Source organism: Podarcis gaigeae, assembly GCF_964106915.1.
Source record: "Podarcis gaigeae genome assembly, chromosome: 5".
NCBI lineage: Eukaryota > Metazoa > Chordata > Lepidosauria > Squamata > Lacertidae > Podarcis > Podarcis gaigeae.
In genome coordinates this window covers 34,943,818-34,963,755 of record NC_139681.1, presented here as the reverse complement: position 1 = coordinate 34,963,755, position 19,938 = coordinate 34,943,818, and the positions used below count along the sequence as shown (strand labels likewise).

General features: G+C 40.5%; 1 protein-coding gene across 25 annotated transcripts in view; it reads right to left on the bottom strand.

The window, feature by feature from the left end:
* Window positions 1–19,938, bottom strand: part of PCDH15 (protocadherin related 15) — a 649,118-nt gene that overhangs the window by 144,474 nt on the left and 484,706 nt on the right. For all 25 annotated transcript variants that reach the window (XR_014564822.1, XM_083740648.1, XM_083740659.1 and 22 more), the window contains 4 exons: window positions 10,290–10,483; window positions 7,009–7,141; window positions 5,001–5,080; window positions 600–693 (listed from right to left, as the gene is read on the bottom strand). Coding sequence is in view for 24 of the 25 variants with exons in the window: in XM_083740648.1 (XP_083596774.1) it covers window positions 600–693; window positions 5,001–5,080; window positions 7,009–7,141; window positions 10,290–10,483 (501 nt within the window). In the remaining variant the exon portion in view is untranslated. The remainder of the gene's footprint in view (window positions 1–599; window positions 694–5,000; window positions 5,081–7,008; window positions 7,142–10,289; window positions 10,484–19,938) is intronic.

Here is a 19,938-nt window from a genome sequence, read left to right as displayed (position 1 = left end):
AAAACCTCCTAACATCTCAAGAGCTAACCTAATTTGTAAAAAAATGTTCTCTATACCATAGCTAGTGGAAGAAAACATTTGATACAGTTTTCCTTATGATTTGTCACACAACATTTTCAAAATGATTTCCCCAGTGCTAGGGGGAAAAATTGAACCAACTATATCTGCCATGTGCAAAGTCTCTGTAGAGATTCTGGTAAAATGTTTTTATATGGCACAACAAGTATCTCAGGTTACGAGTGCAAAGGAAAATGTTCAAAAATGATATGTGAGAGACTTGGGCAGTGTCCTGGCTCCAGGGAGCTGGAACAGCCATAAGATGTCCCCCATGGGATGTCCCTTGCAGTTGCAGTGTCTGTATTGGCCATAAAAAAAAAACAATGGGAGGTCAGAGGATGTGACACAAATCATTTCAGTTGCAGCTCTATTTCCAAAACAGCACATTGGAGGCATTCGCACAAAACCTCCCAACATAAAGGGAAATTACTGAGGGTTATAGACAGTTTAACAAAGACTTGCCCTGTTTTGGCTGCGCTGCTCTCAGTGCCCTGTTGTTTAGGTCTCAGAAACTTGTTTTTATATTTCTACAAGAAACTTACCCCATCTGGTCGGCCATCTGAGGCTGTAACAATCAAAATGTAGCGATCGGTGCTTTCTCTGTCTAAAGGCTTTCCTAACGCTAGAAGTCCGGATCTAGCAATAAAACAAACATGTATGTTACATCAAAATATGGCTCCTGAAAATTGACAAGCACTGTATATATTTATATGCTGCTGGGTTGGTTGCATTAGTGAATACTTCTCATTGTGATTCAAAGCAAAGCAAAAAGTGATTTTAAAAAAAATATCCAAGTTTTCCTCTGTAAAAACTGCAGACAAGTACTTTCTAGTTTGTTTTCACATTAAAAAATAAAACAAACCACAAACCGCTAAGTGCTAGGAATAGACCAAAACTATTCACACGGAGGAAGTTACAAGGCAAGTATGTTTTTTTCATTAACTTCTGCTGATGCAGAAGATCAGAACTCTCAATTCAGGGACATCTTTATTATACCATTGTGAGTAAACTATATAATTTCCTTATAGCTTACCTAATTTGGCAATATAAGCAGCAAAAGAATTGTGGCTTTCACACACAACCAGTCACAATAGAAATCTGAATTCATGATCAACTTTTCAGGCAAAAGGTTCACAGCAGACAATGGATGTGAACAATCCACTTTCTCTGTGCAGCTATATACTGAGCTATTTGTATTACTGGCTAGCAGACATTTCCACATGGTGCTATATGTGGGGAAAGGGTTTCCCTATTCCCATATTTCCATTTTGCTCGACCCCTATCTGCAGAAGATATGAGAAACTGGCACAGCATGGGGAAACCGTAATTGGTTCTTTAAGAGCTATCTGACACTGATGTGCCATGCCACAATGGCCTTTGGAGGTGGAGAGCATGTCCAGTTACTTCCAACTTCATTTTAGCTTTTAAAGGATGCCCCTGGACATAGGATTGTATTTCAAGCCTCCCCGATCTGCTTGATCATTCGAGAAGTGATTGGTTGTGGCATCCAAATACTAGAATTAAGTATTTTGTTTCTCTCCATTCCTGTTCTGTATTCAATGGCTCCCATTATCCTAAGGTCATCTGAGTTCAATGGAAGCAGAGACAAACTGCTCTACATCAGTCAGTTCTAAGGCATGTATATGCTGCAGCACCATTTCAGCACCAAATTTCTTCTAATTCTAAAAGCTTGCATACATAACATAGACATGCCCTTCTGTTCCAGGAACATCAAAGTGCAATGGAGATGCCATGTAGGCTCCTACAACATGATCTGGCTCTTCTGACGTTACCGCTCAACAGCTCCCGTCTCCTAAAGGGAGCACTGGCCCTAGATTACCAACAGGGCATTTTAAAACTCTTTTATTCTGAAATCAGAAGAAACCCTTGAAATGAGAAGATCAGTGCTGTGTTTATATTTTATTTCTATTTTTTTGCTGTTAAATAGGTGCTAGTTAATTAATCAGTAATACAGTGGTACCTCAGTTTAAGAACAGTCTGGTTTATGAACGATTAGGTTTACAAACTACGCAAAACCGGAAATAAGTGTCTTGATTTGAGAACTTTACCTCGGTTTAAGAATGGAATCTGAACAGTGGAAGGGCACTGGCGGCGGGAGGCCTCATTAGGGAAAGCGTGCCTCGGTTTAAGAATGGTTTTGGTTTAAGAATGGATTTCCGGAATGGATTAAGTTTGTAAACTGAGGTACCACTGTACCAGAGTTACAATATTAGACCTACAGGCTGCTTGGTACTATCCTACCCCTACCTGGTCTCCTTTTCCTAGCCAAAAAGAGTGGGTGGGCTATTTGTTTTTTTTACTACAGCAGTTTGTTTCTCTTGTAAGATACCTGCCTGCAGGTAAGGGGCTGATTGCAGTGTGGGGTATTGTTTGATTCCTGGCTGAGTAGATAGAGCTGGGGTGTGAGTGTGCCTCCAGAGCCTGCCTCAGTATAGACTATGCCATAGGTCACCCTTGAAATGGCCACATCAAGGGGGTCCCATATGTTGACTGATGATTTCCCCTTGCCCCACCCCATAGGCCAGGTACTGTGGGTGACAGACAGGCCTGTGACCTTTATCCAAGGTAAAAGATTGTGCTCTCGCAAAGTTTGGTTTGGTAGGTTTTCTTCTGAGGGAGACAGAGGAAACAGAGTGTTATAGTGGTTATTACCTTTGGCCTGACAGTGCACAATGCTCCTACTACTAGGCCTTAGTATATCATCCATGAACTTAATTTCCCAATTGCATGTAGTGATGCCATATGATGGTGCTGCAATGTGCCTAGGAAGGCAAGGAAGCAGGAAGTTGTGAAGATGTGCCCCCAATATCAGTGGTAGTGGGCAGGGGAAGGTGCAGCTGGATCGGAGGGGCTGAGCATGATATCAGGGAAGACCTAGATGTTTGGCTCCTGTTCCTGATTTTAGCTCTGCCACTTCTCTGGTAGCTTTTCAGCACCTGCTTCAAACATTTTTGTTCAGTCAAGCCCCTTCATGCCTTACTGCCTTACTGATTTCTTTAAAGTTTTTAATGACTTGTTTTGATTGGCATTAAAATTATTTCATGTAAAATATAAACAAAACACTTAGAGGTTTCATTACAATCAAGCTGTTTAGAGATTTTGTTAAATAAATAAAATGGATTAAGTAGTTATGTTGGTTCATAGCAGAAATGGAGTACTTCTGTTTTCTTACAGCTCACTAGAGAGAACCTGTCATAATATTATACTGCATCTTCTGAACATGGATGCTCTACAGAGCATCTCTGCTATACTTGCTTCTAGGGACTGCATGAATAGCTACTGTATGTATTCAAATGCAAATATTGCCCATTACTTTCATTGGAATAACCTGGAAATATGAATGCCTTTTGTAACTTTTAATGAGTGCACACAGAAAAGCATTTTATAAAGTAGTGCTAGCTGGAAGTTAGTTGGCTCAGACATTTGGGGGGGCGGGGGGGGGGAGAGGGTGTGGCATTTTGGTAAATTTTCTGAAGTTGCAGAGAGAGAAATAGCGTTTTTCAGGGAAAGAGTTTCCCATGATAGATATGAGACAGAAAGCTACAGTCACTCATTTTTAAAATATCTAGTAAAAAAAATAAGCTGGCCATGGAGGCAGACATCTTTCCTTTTGTAAAGGAAGTCAAAAACAAAATACCCCTGGGTAATTCCTACTGGACTATTTTGCCAATGAGAAATGCTGTCAGGATTCTACTGCTTAGAGCAGCTCCTTTATCTCTCAAAGAAATCTTTTTTGCCAGTTAAGTGAGAGGCATTTTCAGCCCAAGTCTCATTCAAAAGTAGATGCTGCTCTCAACTTTTGATGGTTTATGCATTTGCAAACCTCCAGCTACCTGGTGCAACAGTTTCCACAGCCAGGCCCCAATATGTATACCGTATTTTTTGCCCTATAGGATAGTTGCCTGTTCTGGGGGCTGGTGTTGGGGGAAGCTCGGGCTTCCCCCGCCCCACGCCTGGGGGGGGGAATAATTTTTTTCCCTTTATTCCCCCCCAAAAAAAAACCCCTAGGTGCGCCTTATGGGACGGTGCGTCCTATAGGGCGAAAAATACGGTATATATTTTCCCCTACAATGGAAAGTAAATTGCATAGAAATAACAGAAAACAGGTTCAGGATAATAATCTGCAGTGGCAGAAGCATACCATCAACCTGAGGAGTGGAAAAGTTCCTAGATTATTGCAGCATCCTCTGTTTTTAGTATGTTGCTTATACCCGCATTCACACTGGTGAACAAATGTCTTAGTACATGAGCTTTGAGAACATAATGATAAGACTCTTGCTTGCTCTTTTCCTAATTTCTGAGAGGGGGAAACCTTCCCTCAATATATCCTTCTTTCTCCATTTACTGCAATTAATATTCAAACAAATAATAGCTTTGCAAATGACATGCCCTTAAAGGAAAGGTTTTCACTATTTCTGGTACATATGCTTTCAGTGTTCCAGGGCTTTTCTTTTCACTAATTAAGGTGGCATCCATTTAGGAAGAATGCTAAAAGCTTTCTCAGTTAGTAATGCCTGGAATGTCTGGTGCTGAATTAAGACAATGGGCCCAAAAGGTCTTCCTTTTCATTAAAGTACATTTCATTTTTCCAGACAAGAAATGGTAAGTAAAAAAAAAAAAAAGTCACTGTCATTAGGAGAAACCTGGCAAGTCTAAAGGCTTCTAATTAATCCCAGGTCACTCATATAATGGAAGTTTCCATCTCAGTGGGTTTTACCTAGTCAAACATTTAAAATAAATAAATGGTCTCGGGTGTAAAATTTCAAAGTTCAGTACCATTCACAGAGCTCCCATTAGTGTCTGAGAGCTCAACTTCAAACAGCTGAATACCTCCGATTAGAAGCTGTGTTATTTGCACACAATCTGCATATTCATTTGGGCTGGGAAGTTGAAAATTCAGCCATAAGGGTTATTCTACTTACGTTCGAGAAAGGTTAAATACTTGCTGAGGATCTCCATTCTGTATGACGTATGTTATGGGGTCACCCTCTCGGTCAGTTGCCTTCAGAAGAACAACAGAGAAAAAGTGACATGTTACAGATTGCAATGGCTTCTTTTTTTATTAGGAATTTTTAAAAAAAACAAAAACAAAGAACAAACCCTGAGTAGTGATGGGCAACACATTTTAAATGCTAATCAACTCATTCATAACAATTAAACATTTGACAGCTTTAACTCTAGATCAACTGATTGTATGTGTTTGTCCCCCTCTAGAGAGTGTCTGCATTTTGGCTTCATGGAGAGTGTGCTCTCATAAGCATGGTAATTGCTTATTGGAATTTCAGGAAATTAGAGTATTTGCATACTTAAGCTTTAATCAACAATGACTGACAGAACGAGAGGTAATAAAGAGGTTTTCGGCAGGCAGTAAATTCTCCAGCTAATTTTCAAAATAACTCAGTAGGGATTATTTATTACTGCATTCCTTAAAACAAATAGGATTGCTCCATTTAAATATTGCACCTATTTGGGCCCTTCTTAAAATATGCAGTATTAAAAATTATACTGGACAATAATCAGTTTGAAAAGAATGAAGAGATTATTAGACAATAACATTAATAAAACAGATCCAGGTGGTATTGAAGACTGATTTTCTAGATCCATTTCAATTAGGGTTTTGGCCTGTCTTTGGCACAAAAACTGCCCTGGTTGCCTTATATAATTACCTCTGCTGGGAGAGAGACGAAGCAATACGTCTCTGTTAATCCTCCCTGACCTCTTGGCATCTTTTAATACCATCAATACCTCTTAGAGAGGCTATCTGAAGGGGGGGCAGTTGTATCTGATTTAAGAATATAATACACAATCCAGTTCTGAAGTTAAGCATGTGCTTAACTATCACCCATTTAAATCAATGGGATAGAGCAGTGCTTAACTTTGGCTGTATTTCTAAGTATAAAAAAGAAATGTTTTGGTTCCACAGTTTTTAAAAACAACAACAAATAAATAAGAACACAGTGGTTCTCCCCACCCCCCAAATGACCACACTTTTTTTTTAATTTCAGGTGTCAAATCTCTTTAAAATTATAAAAGTACACCTCATGCGTATTACTTTTATGGAGCTGGAAGCTTAAAAACACTGTGTAACATTATCTACTATTGCATACGTATTAACATTTTACACCTTTAAACAGCTGCAAATGAAGATCCTAAACATCTGTATGACAAAACCTGTTATGTTGAATGAATGAATTTCATTTAAGACAAATTAGAGCAACAATTTTCAGAAGTTTAGCAAGTATTCCTCAATGAAAGAATATCTATAATGATGGGCAAGCTACTCTAAAAGTCCACTAGTCCATCACTGTTGTCTGCTACAAAATGGAGCCAAAGGAGACTGCTGGCTCTGTTCCAGGAGGCACTTTCAAATCCATGATGGGAAACAATGAGATCCAAGAAGCCCAACCAACACTTTACATGAAGTGAACATGCACCTCAGAAGTGCCTGAGATGTACATGCAGAGGTTTCTCAGCAGGCAAACCAATAAGAAAAGGGTTAAATGGCAGCAGAAAACCCATACTATCGAGTAGGGTCCCAAACTCGGTCTCCAGCTGTTTTGGACTACAATTCCCATCATTCCTGACCACTGGTCTGCTAGCTAGGCATGATGGGAATCATAGTCCAAAAACAGCTGGAGACCCGAGTTTGGGAAACCCATGTTACAAAACAATGATGGGGAACTTGTGACCCTGCAGCCATTGTTGGAGTGCAACTCCCATCAACCCTAACCATTAGCTGCATTGTCTGGGGCTGATGGGAGTTGAAGACCATCACTTGTAGGGCCACAGATTCCCTACGCCGCCGCCCCCACGCTATAAAGTAGTATTTGTCCAGAACAGACCCTGAAAACAGCAAGTAGCTAGAATCAAGACCATCACATCCATAAGCAGAAAGAGTTCTGTAAATGCTTACATTGAAGCATTCTGTACCTGCAAATTTAGCAAAATGGCACCAATTCTCATGGCCTCACTAAGTTCAAGACTGTACATCTGCTGGGGAAAGCGGGGTGGGCTCTGATTATTTGGAGGAAGAACCTCAATGTAAACAGTAGTGATGGAGCTCCTGCAAAGACAATGGAACAAACAAAACCCAGTCAAAATCATCATCATCATCATCATCATCATCATTATTATTGGAAAAATCTTTACACCACACTACACACTTTGGTAATAAGCACTCAACATTTCTTCTGAACCTTTGGGTTACATCCCTGCAATTCTTTGCATCTGATGCATCTGACACAAGGTGTCAACAGGGCAGAAAGATTAGTGTTTAATTACATTTTAATAATTGTATTTTCTATGTTTTTAGCTTGCTCTGCTTTATCTGTGTAAGCTACCTTGAGTCCTGGACTAGGACAAAGGAAGGATAAAAATAATTTTAATCATAATCATTATAAAGAATATTCAAAAATTATTTCCTTTTTATACTGGCCACTTTAGTTGATTTCACTTCATGGTTTTTCTTTTCTTTTTTCTTTTGGGTGGGGTGAATAAACATCTAACTGATCTAAGAATTAAAATGGTAAAGGGACCCCTGACCATTAGGTCCAGTCGTGACCGACTCTGGGGTTGCGGTGCTCATCTCACTTTATTGGCCGAGGGAGCCTGCGTACAGCTTCCAGGTCATGTGGCCAGCATGACTAAGCTGCTTCTGGTGAACCAGAGCAGTGCATGGAAATGCCGTTTATCTTCCCGCCAGCGTGCTACCTATTTATCTACTTGCACTTTGACGTGCTTTCGAACTGCTAGGTTGGCAGGAGCAGGGACCAAGCAATGGGAGCTCACCCCATCACAGAGATTCGAACCGCTGACCTTCTGATCAGCAAGTCCTAGGCTCTGTGGTTTAACCACAGCCACAGTGCCACCTGCGTCCCTATAGATCTAAAGGATTAAGAAGGTATTAATTATGCATAAATAAATAAGCTATTTAGAACTCTGTGGTGATAGGGAAAAAAGGTGACTTGAAAATTCCTTTCATCTGACCAACTTGGTGGAAACACTTTTGTTTTGTTTTTAAAGAAAACCATGAATATTTTCTTAAGGCTAGAAAAGAATAGTATGGGTGACACAATGCCTTAGAGTGCTGTGCTGAATATTGAAATTTGCTTCTTAAATGGCATCAACAAAAAACAAAACAGATAAAGTATAGTCTTATAAATGCAGGGATGGAAAAAGTAAAGCCTGAAGGACGTGTGTACCACACTCAGTGAATTTGTCACAGTCTATGAATTTATTATAGAACCCGGAGGGCAATGACTTTCATTTAAATCTTCTGGCCCTTGCATTTGCAACGATACATTAGAAAATGTGATGGCAACAATATTAAATGACTGGGAACAGCAGCAGCAACAACAACATCAAAATAAGCTAAGAGTTAAAAGTGTAAATGCCTGTGGATTTTGAGCCTATATACCACAATTTTCCAATGATAATGCAGAGTTCTTCACATTTAAATGCAACTGTAGGTCTGAACAGATGATAGCTTTTAGCAAATACTGAATACTGGACACATGGACGGGGAGATGGGCCTGCACTTGTGAGTCCCATTCCCTATGTCCACTGGCTCTGCCACCAACGTTAACACATTCAGTGGACCATCAGAAAGGATAGCCTATGTATATATACTTGTACGTGCCTCAGTTCTCCACCCAATCAGGTCAATGGCTTACGTATCTTGGCTCTCCTTTCTGGTGGCTGTTGAAGGTGGTGACATCCACAGTTCTACTCCTGCCTCCACACATAAGCCATACATGTGGAGGACTAATGACCAAACATCCCTACAGTTGCAATTAAAGAGTGAAGACGTTCTCCATAGAGTGAATAGCTTGGTTTTGCCCACTTAGGGGCTATTTTGGTAATATTTCACCTCTATGCCTGATGGTATTTAGAATGGTTCTTTGTCTCACCTGGTTCTTACCCATCCTTCTCCCTAAATCTGAAAGGTAACATTCAAACCAGGAGGAGAGAAAGTCCCTCTCCTGCCTCTCGCACTGCATGGAGAAGTGAAGGGCGGGAGCGAAGTGTCACCCAAACAGGGCATGGAAAGGTTTAGGAGTATCTGTTTTAATCTGTTGTGTTTTCTTTTTATTTGTCTTACAACTGAGTAGCCACACTTCCTTAACTGGTCTCTATTTGTTTCTCCAGCTTTGCTTTTCTGAACTTTTGTGGTGCTAAGATGGCCAATTTATATCTTTTTGCCAACACAGTGGTAGCCTTGGCATATACATTCCCAGAAACATGTAATACACATTCCAGAATGGATTGAGCTGACAACGAAATTTCATTTAATTTCAAAATGGATCTGACCTCACTTAAAATACACACATTGCTCTGTTATGTGTAATGTCTCCCCTCAGGTATATACACTGTCACATTTAAAGTGGGGAAACACCTGCAAATTATGACATGCAAATCAGGCTTAAGGGCCCTCAGCTATTCTATTCAAACCTGAAGTGTTCTGTGAGTTAAAATCAACCTTTGTTTTGTTTTGCTTCTGCCAAGTTGGTATGAGAAAATTGCCTCTTTCTACTCTACGCTTCCCAGATCTAACAAGTAGGAGATTAGAAACTGAATGACTTTGCTAGTGCAAATGTAGGTTTCCATGGAGTGTATTTCATTGCTTGTCCGGTGTTTGCACAGCTTGCAATTTGTGCTCCAAATTGAGCTGAGGCACACTATAAGATTGTATCATCTGGATAAAAGGTTACCTCCAGCTCAGCGATCCTTTCATTCCAGGACATTTGGATATACTACCTTTGCATGATAGTTGGCAATTTACAGAACAGACAACTACTTTTGCCTTCATTGCTTTGCTTTCTCTCCTCCTTTCTCTCATTCTCAGTTTCTTAAACAAGCACACACTACAAATATGGATGGAGCAAACTTAAACATACTAGAATTTACTATAATAATGCTACTGCTACTACTAATGCTACTACTACTAATGCCCAATCAACATATTACGGTGCATATATCTGTGTGCTGGATATATACTAATTTCATGAATGAGCCTCAACAGTTCAGATATAAAGGCTTCTTTTGAATAGCATGCTTAGCAAACAACCGACTGAAGTGCCTTTTCTAAAGAAACCAAATCACAGGCGTCATGTTTCTTTGATGACTGATCCTTTACACCTTCTACTCATTATAGTGCAGAAAGGTTAATTTCTCAGCTATGGAGAAAAATATTTAATTATAATATTAATTACCTTCTCTGTGCAAGAGGAGCACTGTCAGATGCTTTGACAGTGAGGGCATAGGAACGTCCTACCACCAATTCAATTCCTGGAGCAATAGTGATAAGGCCCGTTTGCTCATTGATCACAAAGTCTCCCGGATCTCCGGCCAGGATTTCATATGTGATCCGCCCATTTGAACCTTCATCGGCATCCATCGCAGTGAGCTGCAATTGAAAATTAGAATTTAATTTTTGTTTCCCCTTAGGGTTGCTGCTTGAACGACAGGAAACCCAATTTCAATTGCTGTCAAAATAAAGAGATTATTTTCTGTGTGAGGCATCAAACAATCATGAATCAAATATGGACACCCTGTGATATAGGATGAAGCAGAAACTACATTATAGAAAGCATGAACAGCAGCAGCAGCAGATCACTTAACCCAAGATGTTCCAGAACATCTTTTGGTGCTGGTGTGGTGGGTGGATTAGCTCCATGGGTGCATTTGCGCCACACTGACCTTTCCCCTCACAGTAAACAGTTAGGAGGTCATCTGCTGGGAGGTCATCAAAGAACCTCCATCCCACCACACAGTCCATTATTGTTGTACACCTATCTCTAAAACTGTGCAGAAGGGAGTCAGTTTCACCCTTCTCTTCCACTTCTGAGCCTCCCTAATTTCAGTTCTGAACCAGACAGAGACATGACACCTACAAAAATACTGATCTATCAGGCTGCATACTGATGTACTTGAAAATAGAAAGGCTGTTTGCTGACAGTGAGCGGTGCTTTCACCTGCCTTTATTCCTGAATTGAGACATATATACAGCATATCAATCTATTCCTGACGGCTTCTTTCTGACCACTCCTCATGCTTCATGCAGGATGTCTGCTTTTTATTTCATTTTCAAAGCAACTGGTATCATTATCAAATTACAGTTGTGCTTGGAAGGCACTTTTTTAAAACACCCCCCTTAAAACACACACACACACCTTCAACAAAGCACGGGGAAAGGAGGTGGCCCCATAACTAATACAAGGATTGTTAGCATTATTCACAGGCCTGGTGAGAAGGGTAGGTGGCTTTATGACTGTGAGGTAGGTTTGGTTGACTGGTTCAGAGTCCCTCAGTTGGCTTAATGGATGAATGGTGATTTGATGCCTGGTCTCACAGGCACTCTAAAACACTACACCACACTGGCTGCTTTAAAGCTATCCAAGTTGATGGACATCACATATTGTGGGAGAAAATCCCACAGCTTAACTATATAATTGTATCACACCATTAGAACGGATTTTTACCATTTGAATAGATTCGCATAGTGTTAAAGCACTGAAGTCAACTATTTGTTTCATTTTTATTGCTGAAAAGGAAATCTCTCAATTCATATATTCCTTTAATCATTTAGAAATTTCCCTGCAAAACTGCTCATAGTTGTTGACCTCATAAACGAATGTCCCTAATAAAGGTTGATGACAGCTTTAAAAAGTGTTATAATAACCTTCTCTAGATCAGCAGTAAAGGGGTTGGGGAAAAGATAAATAAGAGCTTCACGCAAAATGCAAGTCCTAACCATTTAATTACATACTTGGAGCTCAGCCAAGTTTTAGTGCGACAACACGAAAAGGGAAACTGGTAGAATACACAAATACATAAATTAACAAGGTTAATTAAATTTACAAATGAAGGTGCTTTGAAATGCTAAGTCATCTGAATAACATTTTGGGGGCAAAAAGATGCCTGAAAGGGAGAATTAAAGTCAAAGAACTGTCACAGCACTCTATGATTTTGGAAATTCAAATTGCAGGTGGTTTTGGCTGATAGACTCCATAGTTTAGGTGTTTTGGGATGGGGGGGGGGGGATTAACATCTAAAAGAGACTGAAAAAGGGATCCATTCTGCTCTTCCTATATATCTTTTTCATGCAGTAGCAGCAATTTTGTTCTATTTAAAATGTGCAGTGCTCACATGCTGACAATGATAAATATGTTCTGTTAATGCTGAGGCAAAGACGTGATTCTCATTATGCAAATAGGAAGCTATAAGAAACCTTCATAGCATTGTGCCTTAACAATGCCATGTTGCTTTATTGGGATGCCAGTTCTGATCTGTTGCAATCATTTTGAACAAGGATTAGTTTAGTGGGACAAAACCCTTTTCAACCAGTGATGTTTTCCACCAATATTTGGAAAAGCTAATAAGACACTCTGACTCCAGTCTGTCATGAACTAAAAGTTCAGGCAAATTGGTCTGACTCCCAAATGCCTAATGTGATTACTTCCTGCTGATCTAAACTGAAACCTGCAGTTGTCGTGTTCCAAAAGGCTTTGCCTTCCAACCACCACCACACATGGAAATAGTGTTCCAGGCAAACAAATCCACTTCCCCAAAGTCATACACAATTAACATAAATTTATTCCAGCTACTCCTACAGTGTTATGAAAATTACCATGTGGCACTGCAGCTGACACCTCTGGATTAATAAGCAAAACTCAGCCAGCCCACTGAATATGGTAGTTTTGTTTGTTCTCAGCCTCAGAATGTAATCCATTTACCAAGAGCTACAGTTTAAAAAGCTGGATATGAAAGTTTGGGGAAATGACATTGAAATTTCCATGGAGGTGTGTCATCAGATAGTCAAATCAAGTAATTAGAACCAAATCTTGAAAAAAGCTACATTCGTGCATAATAATTCAGCTTTTAGCCTATTCCCTCCCAGCTAGTCATTTCTAACTTTGATTCATAAAAAATCATCCTTAGCCACAAGCATTTTTTTTTTTAAAGCACTGAGAGATCTTTAAGCACTGCAAAAACAATTCCCGAATGAACGTTATACACAGATGCACTCTTTCCCCACACTTGGAAAATAACTTCTAGCATGACTATTGCATATCTCCTTCACAGATTTGCTTTCGGAAAATGTAAGTACATAAGAGAAAGGCAAATTCTACCTGACATTGTTTTGGTGTCTTCCATTTCATTTTATTTCCAACTGCATGCTGACCATAGACCTGAAGCCTATAATTAACAGTGGTACCTCGGTTTAAGAACAGTCCTGTTTACAAATTATTTGGTTTACGAACTCTGCAAAACCAGAAGTAGTGTCCTAGTTTGCAAACTTTACCTTGGTCTAAGAACAGAATAATTTTTTAAAAAATAAAAAAATGGAAGTAAAGAAGGAGGTGGTGTGAAACAAGGTGAGGCGGTAGAAGGGTAGAAAAGGCAGAGGAGTTGTGGCAGAAAATCAGATACATCCAAGGACATATGAGGTGGCAGGGAAGTACTTATAATACACAGGATCTCAGGATCCATTCTCACTTCAAGAAAGATGAATCCATTTTAACTCCTTCTCCAGACAGAGGTCAGGCACAGGGGATGGATAAGGAGAAAATAATTATCTCCATATCCTGAGGACTGTGAAAGCACTGAACCGCACAAGTTTCAAAATTGCAGTTGCAAAGGTTACTGTTAAGGTAAGAGGGAGAAAGGGAAGAACCCAGGATTCAATTGGCTGTAACCAATCAATGAATAAATCAAACCCACCTACTTCTTCCCTGAACTCCGTCCTAGATTGTGTGCACTCGTTCTTCCATTCCACATGGGAAAGAGCCAACAATTTCAAATATGGAAAGCCAGTGATTGGGGTTTTGAGGTCAGGCAGGGCTGAGTTTAGCAGACCCAGTGACTGCTTGGGGCACTAGGTTCAGAAGGTGCTTGTCACAGGCTGTTTACTCAGAAATCCACTTTGGAGATAAATCAAACTGAAAAAAGTTCACCTTCGCTTGTAAAGCTGGCTCTGTGTGGCCAGTGGTGTGTTAAATTTTTATAGTTATTATTTGCAGGAAGATTTGCATCCGTAATCAGTCAGCAAGCCGTGTGTGGGACTGTGAGCAAAGCCACGTGTGCAAAATAATCCTAAATGACAAACTCACGAAATGGGTCCAAATTCAATAAGTTATTCAAAATGTAAACAAATGGAGAGAGATGTTGAGGATGTACCTCACTGGGTAGTCATTTGGGCAAAAGGAGAAACATCTGTGGTGGCTTCAAGACAGGCAAAAGGCCCACCACGCCAACAGTCCCAACACCCTGACTTTCCATGGAGCACCAAAGATGGACAGAGGAAGTGTAAAGGAAAAGTCAGTTTGCACACACCACTTCTTCCAGATAAATTAGGGCACTGGTGCATTGTCCAATGATCCTTAAAATCCTGTAGCCAGCTCTGCACATGGCAAACGCCATTGATTAATCCAACCCTAATGTTTTCCAAACATTTATCTTAAAAAGCTTTAAGGCCAATGCATCTGACAAATTACACACACGCCAGATAGCATACTGGAATAGGAACTGTCATTTTTGTAAGACAACTATATGCCACTCAAATTAAATGTTTTACTATCTCAGTAATGCAACTCAATTAGCAAATAGAAGGAGCCTTTCATCATGAATTATTGTCTAACTGCACAAACGCACTGAGGTCAGGGCTCTTTTTCTAACCTACTTCTTTTTATTGGAGTATCTGGTTTCACAGTCTAATCATGACTGACCTGGGCCATTTTCCTTTTGAAGCTATCGCAGCTGATTATCACTCGAAGGAGGCAAGGGTCCTTATAAGATTATACAGCAATTAGGAGGCAAATCAACAGAGTAGAACTGCACAATTTCCAAGGATGTATATTAAGATCTGTGTAATTATGACTGATATACAACCCTCCAATTAAAATTGTATGTTTCTTAATTAAGAGATGTGAAGCCCAATCCTTTACATGTTTATTTGGAGGCATGTTCCTCTGTGCTTGGAGTCAGTGTTTTGGGATAGTCAAATTCCTAAATCTTACAATTTCATATACAATAAAATCAGACATCTCATCTGATCCAAAATCCTTCCACCATCAAGCCCCCCAAATCAAGAAACCAACAGTTTAAAAGGAATTAGTATTTAAATACTAGGATGACATCCACACCATACATTTAAAGTACTCTTTTGCCACTTTAACAGCCATGGTACCCCCCAAAGAATCCCGGGAACTGTAGTTTGCTAAGCAGCAGATCTCAGAGCTACAATTCGCAAAAAGCGTGTTCTCCTTCAGGGAGAGCACGTGTTGCAGTGGGGTCTACTGAGCCACCCCCTTTGTTGCTGGGTAAGATCTCCAAGATGGCCAGGGGGCATTGATTGGATTGCCGAGTTGCTGGGGTAAATGTTGCAATTTTGGTGGGAGGGGTAAAAGGTTTAAATACTCTGCACGCAGCCTTGTACTTTCTCTTTTGCTGCGTGCAACGGATCACCCGCCCACCCGCCCTAGAATAAGGGGTTGTTGCATTGACCTTGCTATACCTGTCATGGGGTCGTCTGCCTTTGAGCAGGGGCCTGGTAGGAATTTTTCCACCTGGCAAATTGGCTGACTGGGTGGTTTTTGCCTACTGCATAGCAAATCGTCACAACTTGTAAGGTTGTGGTTAGGCATTGGTTATAAATCTGGTGGAGGAGGGGTTAGGATAGGATAGGCTGGGCCTGCCCCTCTATGGTTGCTGTGGAAAGGGAATTCCGTTAAAGGAATCCTGGGGCTTGCCATCTTTTCGTCCAATCCCTGGAATGGGACTAGGGCCGGCAAGCCTTCGGGGAGCAGGCGGGTGAGAGTTGAGGGTCTGTGTCTCAGCTCCAATTCTTCCCCGACTTGCTTTCCCCCGCACTGTCTTTCGGAAGTCAGTTCTGTCCCCAGGCGGGGGGGACAGATAGTCTTAACCAATGCCTAAACAACCACTCACAGTTTGTATTTTAATAAAGTTGTGGCCAAAATCATGCCAAAAACCTTAAACAAAAATTAAGTGTGCATTGTGAGTTATTTTGGGGGTGGATTGGGGACCTCGACACGCAACCGTTAACAAACTATAGCTCTCCAGATTCTGTTAATGTGTGCTTTAGACAAATGGTGTGAATATAGCCTAGATTAAAGGTTTCATGTGCATTATCTTGCCAGGTAGGTTATAAACATTGCAATCCTAAATGTCATTCATCCTTGAAGAATGTTTTAATTTGAGGTAAATGGAGATCTGCCAAAACAAGTGCGTTTAACACATATCAAATTAATAATTTCTTACCTGAATCAACTACACTTTATAGCAGTCCAAAAGCCCAAAGCAGATTTATACTCTAACTGTAATGGGAATGCATATTTTGAAATTCAATCCAGATAGCAGAACTACAAACTTTTGAAAAATATAAAAACAGGATATTTAAGCTCACTGCAGTCATCATTGCTATAAGTACATTTTCAGGGCTGGCCAGATATATTTTACTGAGAAGTAAGTGATGCGTGTGGTAGGGCAGAGCTGCCTTCCTGGATAGGGCTTGGGGTGGTGGCAGTGGCAGTAGCAGTGAAGCTGTGGCCATGAAGTTACACTGGCAGGACCGCCACTTCAAATCCTCCACCTTTGCATCTCTATTCCACATAGAACACTTTAATCTTACTGCATTTCTGACAGTGGGACAGCATACTCCTTCACTCCTAAGGTCATTCAATAGGCTATTTTCAGGGATGAACATGCAGCTCTTTTCTCCAAGAGTCCGCTGCCACACCCTGAGTCCAGCATTCACTGCTGGGATGGTTTCATCACTTTTCCAAGCGGTCCACACAGATTCCTTGGAGACTCAATGGGTTTGGCAGCAGAGAGTATGTGCAAACGTGCTCAGTTTGGGGGGAAAAAGCAAGGTAAAGGTATGGCAAATGAGAAAGCTAAAATCTAAAGAAGAGAGGAAGGGGATTGTCATCACCTGTACAGGATGGTTATAAGCTGGGAAGAGGTGAGATGAGATATAGTTAAGCAGTAAAGAACATGTGGTTTAATTCTCAGCTCAGCTGAGGACTCAGTGAACATAGCCTTAGGCAAATCACCTAGGAACATAGGAAGCTGCCTTACATTGAGTCAGTGTACTGGTCCATCTAGCTCAGTATCGTCTACACAGATTGACAGTGGTTCTCTAGGGCTTCAGAGAACAGTCACTCCCAGTTTTACCTGGAGATGCCAGGGATTGAAGCTGACACCTTCTGCATGCAAGGCACATGATCTACGACAGAGCTATGGCCCTTCCACCTTTCAGCCTGTGTCATCATCAATAACAGAGGACGCTGACACCAGCCCTTCTATCTACCTACCTATGACAAGTTTCATGGTCAAAACCAAATGGTAAAATCAGAGCAATCCCTTCATTTCAGTGCCAGCTGTGAACACACACCTTTTTTCTCAGATTACTGTTGTTACTGACAGTATAGCTGTATGTATTTGCATTTTATACAAAAGCATTTGCTTTTCATTCACAGTCAGACCTCACAAGTGAATCCCTTTCCTCAATATTCTCATGGCAAAGTCACCCCTTTCTCTTCCATTGGGTCAGTCAGCTGAACAATCTGCACTTCTGACCTCTTGACAACTGATCAGCTCAGAAAACTGAAAATTATTTCTGTAGAGGAGGTACTTAACTCCACCTTACTGACCACATGGCCTCTCCCTCTTCAGTTTAAGAGGAGGCAACTAAAAAGACACAGTGGCCCTTGACTTTTATCTCAGACACATTCACAGTACTCTAATAAAAGTCAACCACAATTTTCAGCTGCTAATAATGAAAACCTCCAAAGGTGATACATCCTGATGAGGGAATGATTTGGTCTCTCCTCATTTATGAGATCAAATACCCCATGAACAGAATGAATCAATTGTTGCACAAGTACATGCTTGATATGAGATCACAGTGGGTACTCAAAATGATTTCACTTTTTGATTTGTTCACTCTGGTACATACACAGTGGCATTTGCGTATGTGTGCCTTATATAGAAACAAATTCATTTAATGCAAAGTGTAATAGAATATGTATTGTTGAGTTACCTGGCCTATAAAAGATTCCCTGGTGACTCCTTACTCCAGGAAGCCTCCCTTGCCTTCCTCGTGGTTTCCAGGTGCTTCTTTGAGTGAATTCTGGTGTTGCTAGTCGGCTCACCAGGGGATCAGAGTTGTGGGGGAGAAGCTGCTATTCTACCATGCCCTTTAATCTGAAGCAAAAGCTACGGTCTCTATCGTTACATTATAAGTGGCTACATGCTGGCTAAAGTCGGGGATATTCATTATTAAATGGGACAGAATAGCAAAGAATCATGAGTAGTTGCTAGGCAATTCCCGATATGCCCTCTATGGCCAATTGTGACTCTTCATAAAAAGTGCATAGTGCATCAAGCCACAACATACTTTTTGTGTATTTCATGTTTTGTTGTACTTGCAGATATTGTTCCATATCACCTTGATGTTTTATATGAGTCAAGAGTGTATATATTTATAAATAAATTAAGGTAAGAAAATTATTCAGTTGGACACCATCTAGATGTAAAACGAGTAGCTAAGCAACTGAAAGATGAATCAGAAAGTTCATGGTTAGAATCTTACTACAAACACTCTAAGTGGCCTCCATGCTACTGAGGCCACCTGAGCCTAAAGCGACAGTAAGGGATCCAGAAGTACCTTCAAGCTGTTTACCTGTTCCTTCACAGAGAGTGTAGCCTCCCAGCCACCTGGTCTAGGGAACTACCCACTAACAATGCCTCATTCTTATCTGGACTGAGCTTTTCCAACTCTAAAATATTATTTTTGTGGTGAGACGATAAGCACTGTACATAGTATTCCAAATGCGGTCACACCATAGACTTGTATAACAGCTTTATGATATTGATAGTTTTATTTTTAATTCCTTTCCTAAGGATCGCTAGCATTGAATTTGCTTCTTTTCACAGCTACTGCACACTGGGTTGACATTTTCATCAAGCCATCTACTATGACCCCAATAACTTCTTTCTGGTCTGTCAACACCATCTTTAAAGGAAGCCTTCTCGCCTCTAATAGCTGCTTTGAGTCTACTTGTTAACCATGCTGGGGTCCTCTTGACCCCCAAGGTACCTCCTGATCTGTGGTATATGCTCCAGGGGAAGTTGTTCCACTCATGCATTTTTAAAGTTGAACACGCCCTTCTGATATTGTGGGTCATCCAGATCATGTGGTTACTCCCCATGCCAACATCAAGGGAGCCCATAGCTTTTGTCAAGGGAGCAATTTGGTTTGCTGTTATATTTAAGATACACATAGGTGGTAGATACGGGGAGTGCACACCATTCAAAGAAAAATGAGTTTTAAAAAACAGTAATACATTCTTGAAAAAGTTGTGGGATTATTGAAAAGTAAGCCCTATGTGAGGCTACACTGATATTGATATAAACAATCAATATGCAAATGTAATTTGCCATATTTTAAAAACTGCTATGGGCACATTGTGCTTTATTCATCACCTTCTGTGTTGTGGTAAATAAGCTGCATATGATAGATAAATATGCATACATATATTGCAGCAGTGCTGATCAATGCGAGTTAGTCTCTGCTTTTCCCAGGTATTGCTGACATGCTTAAAAAACATGTTGCAAAATCAGTTTTGGCAAGGGACGATGGTGGAACAGCAACAATGAATGTGTACGGAATTGGCCAAGATGGCTTCATAATACCATTTCCAGCCAAGTTCTGTTGCTGCAGTGAATTAATTGCAGCACATTACATTTATATCCTGTCTTTCCTCAAAGGATCTCAAGGCAGCACACACAGTTCTTGCCCATTTTATCTTCACAACCTCACCGTGAGTTATGTTAGAC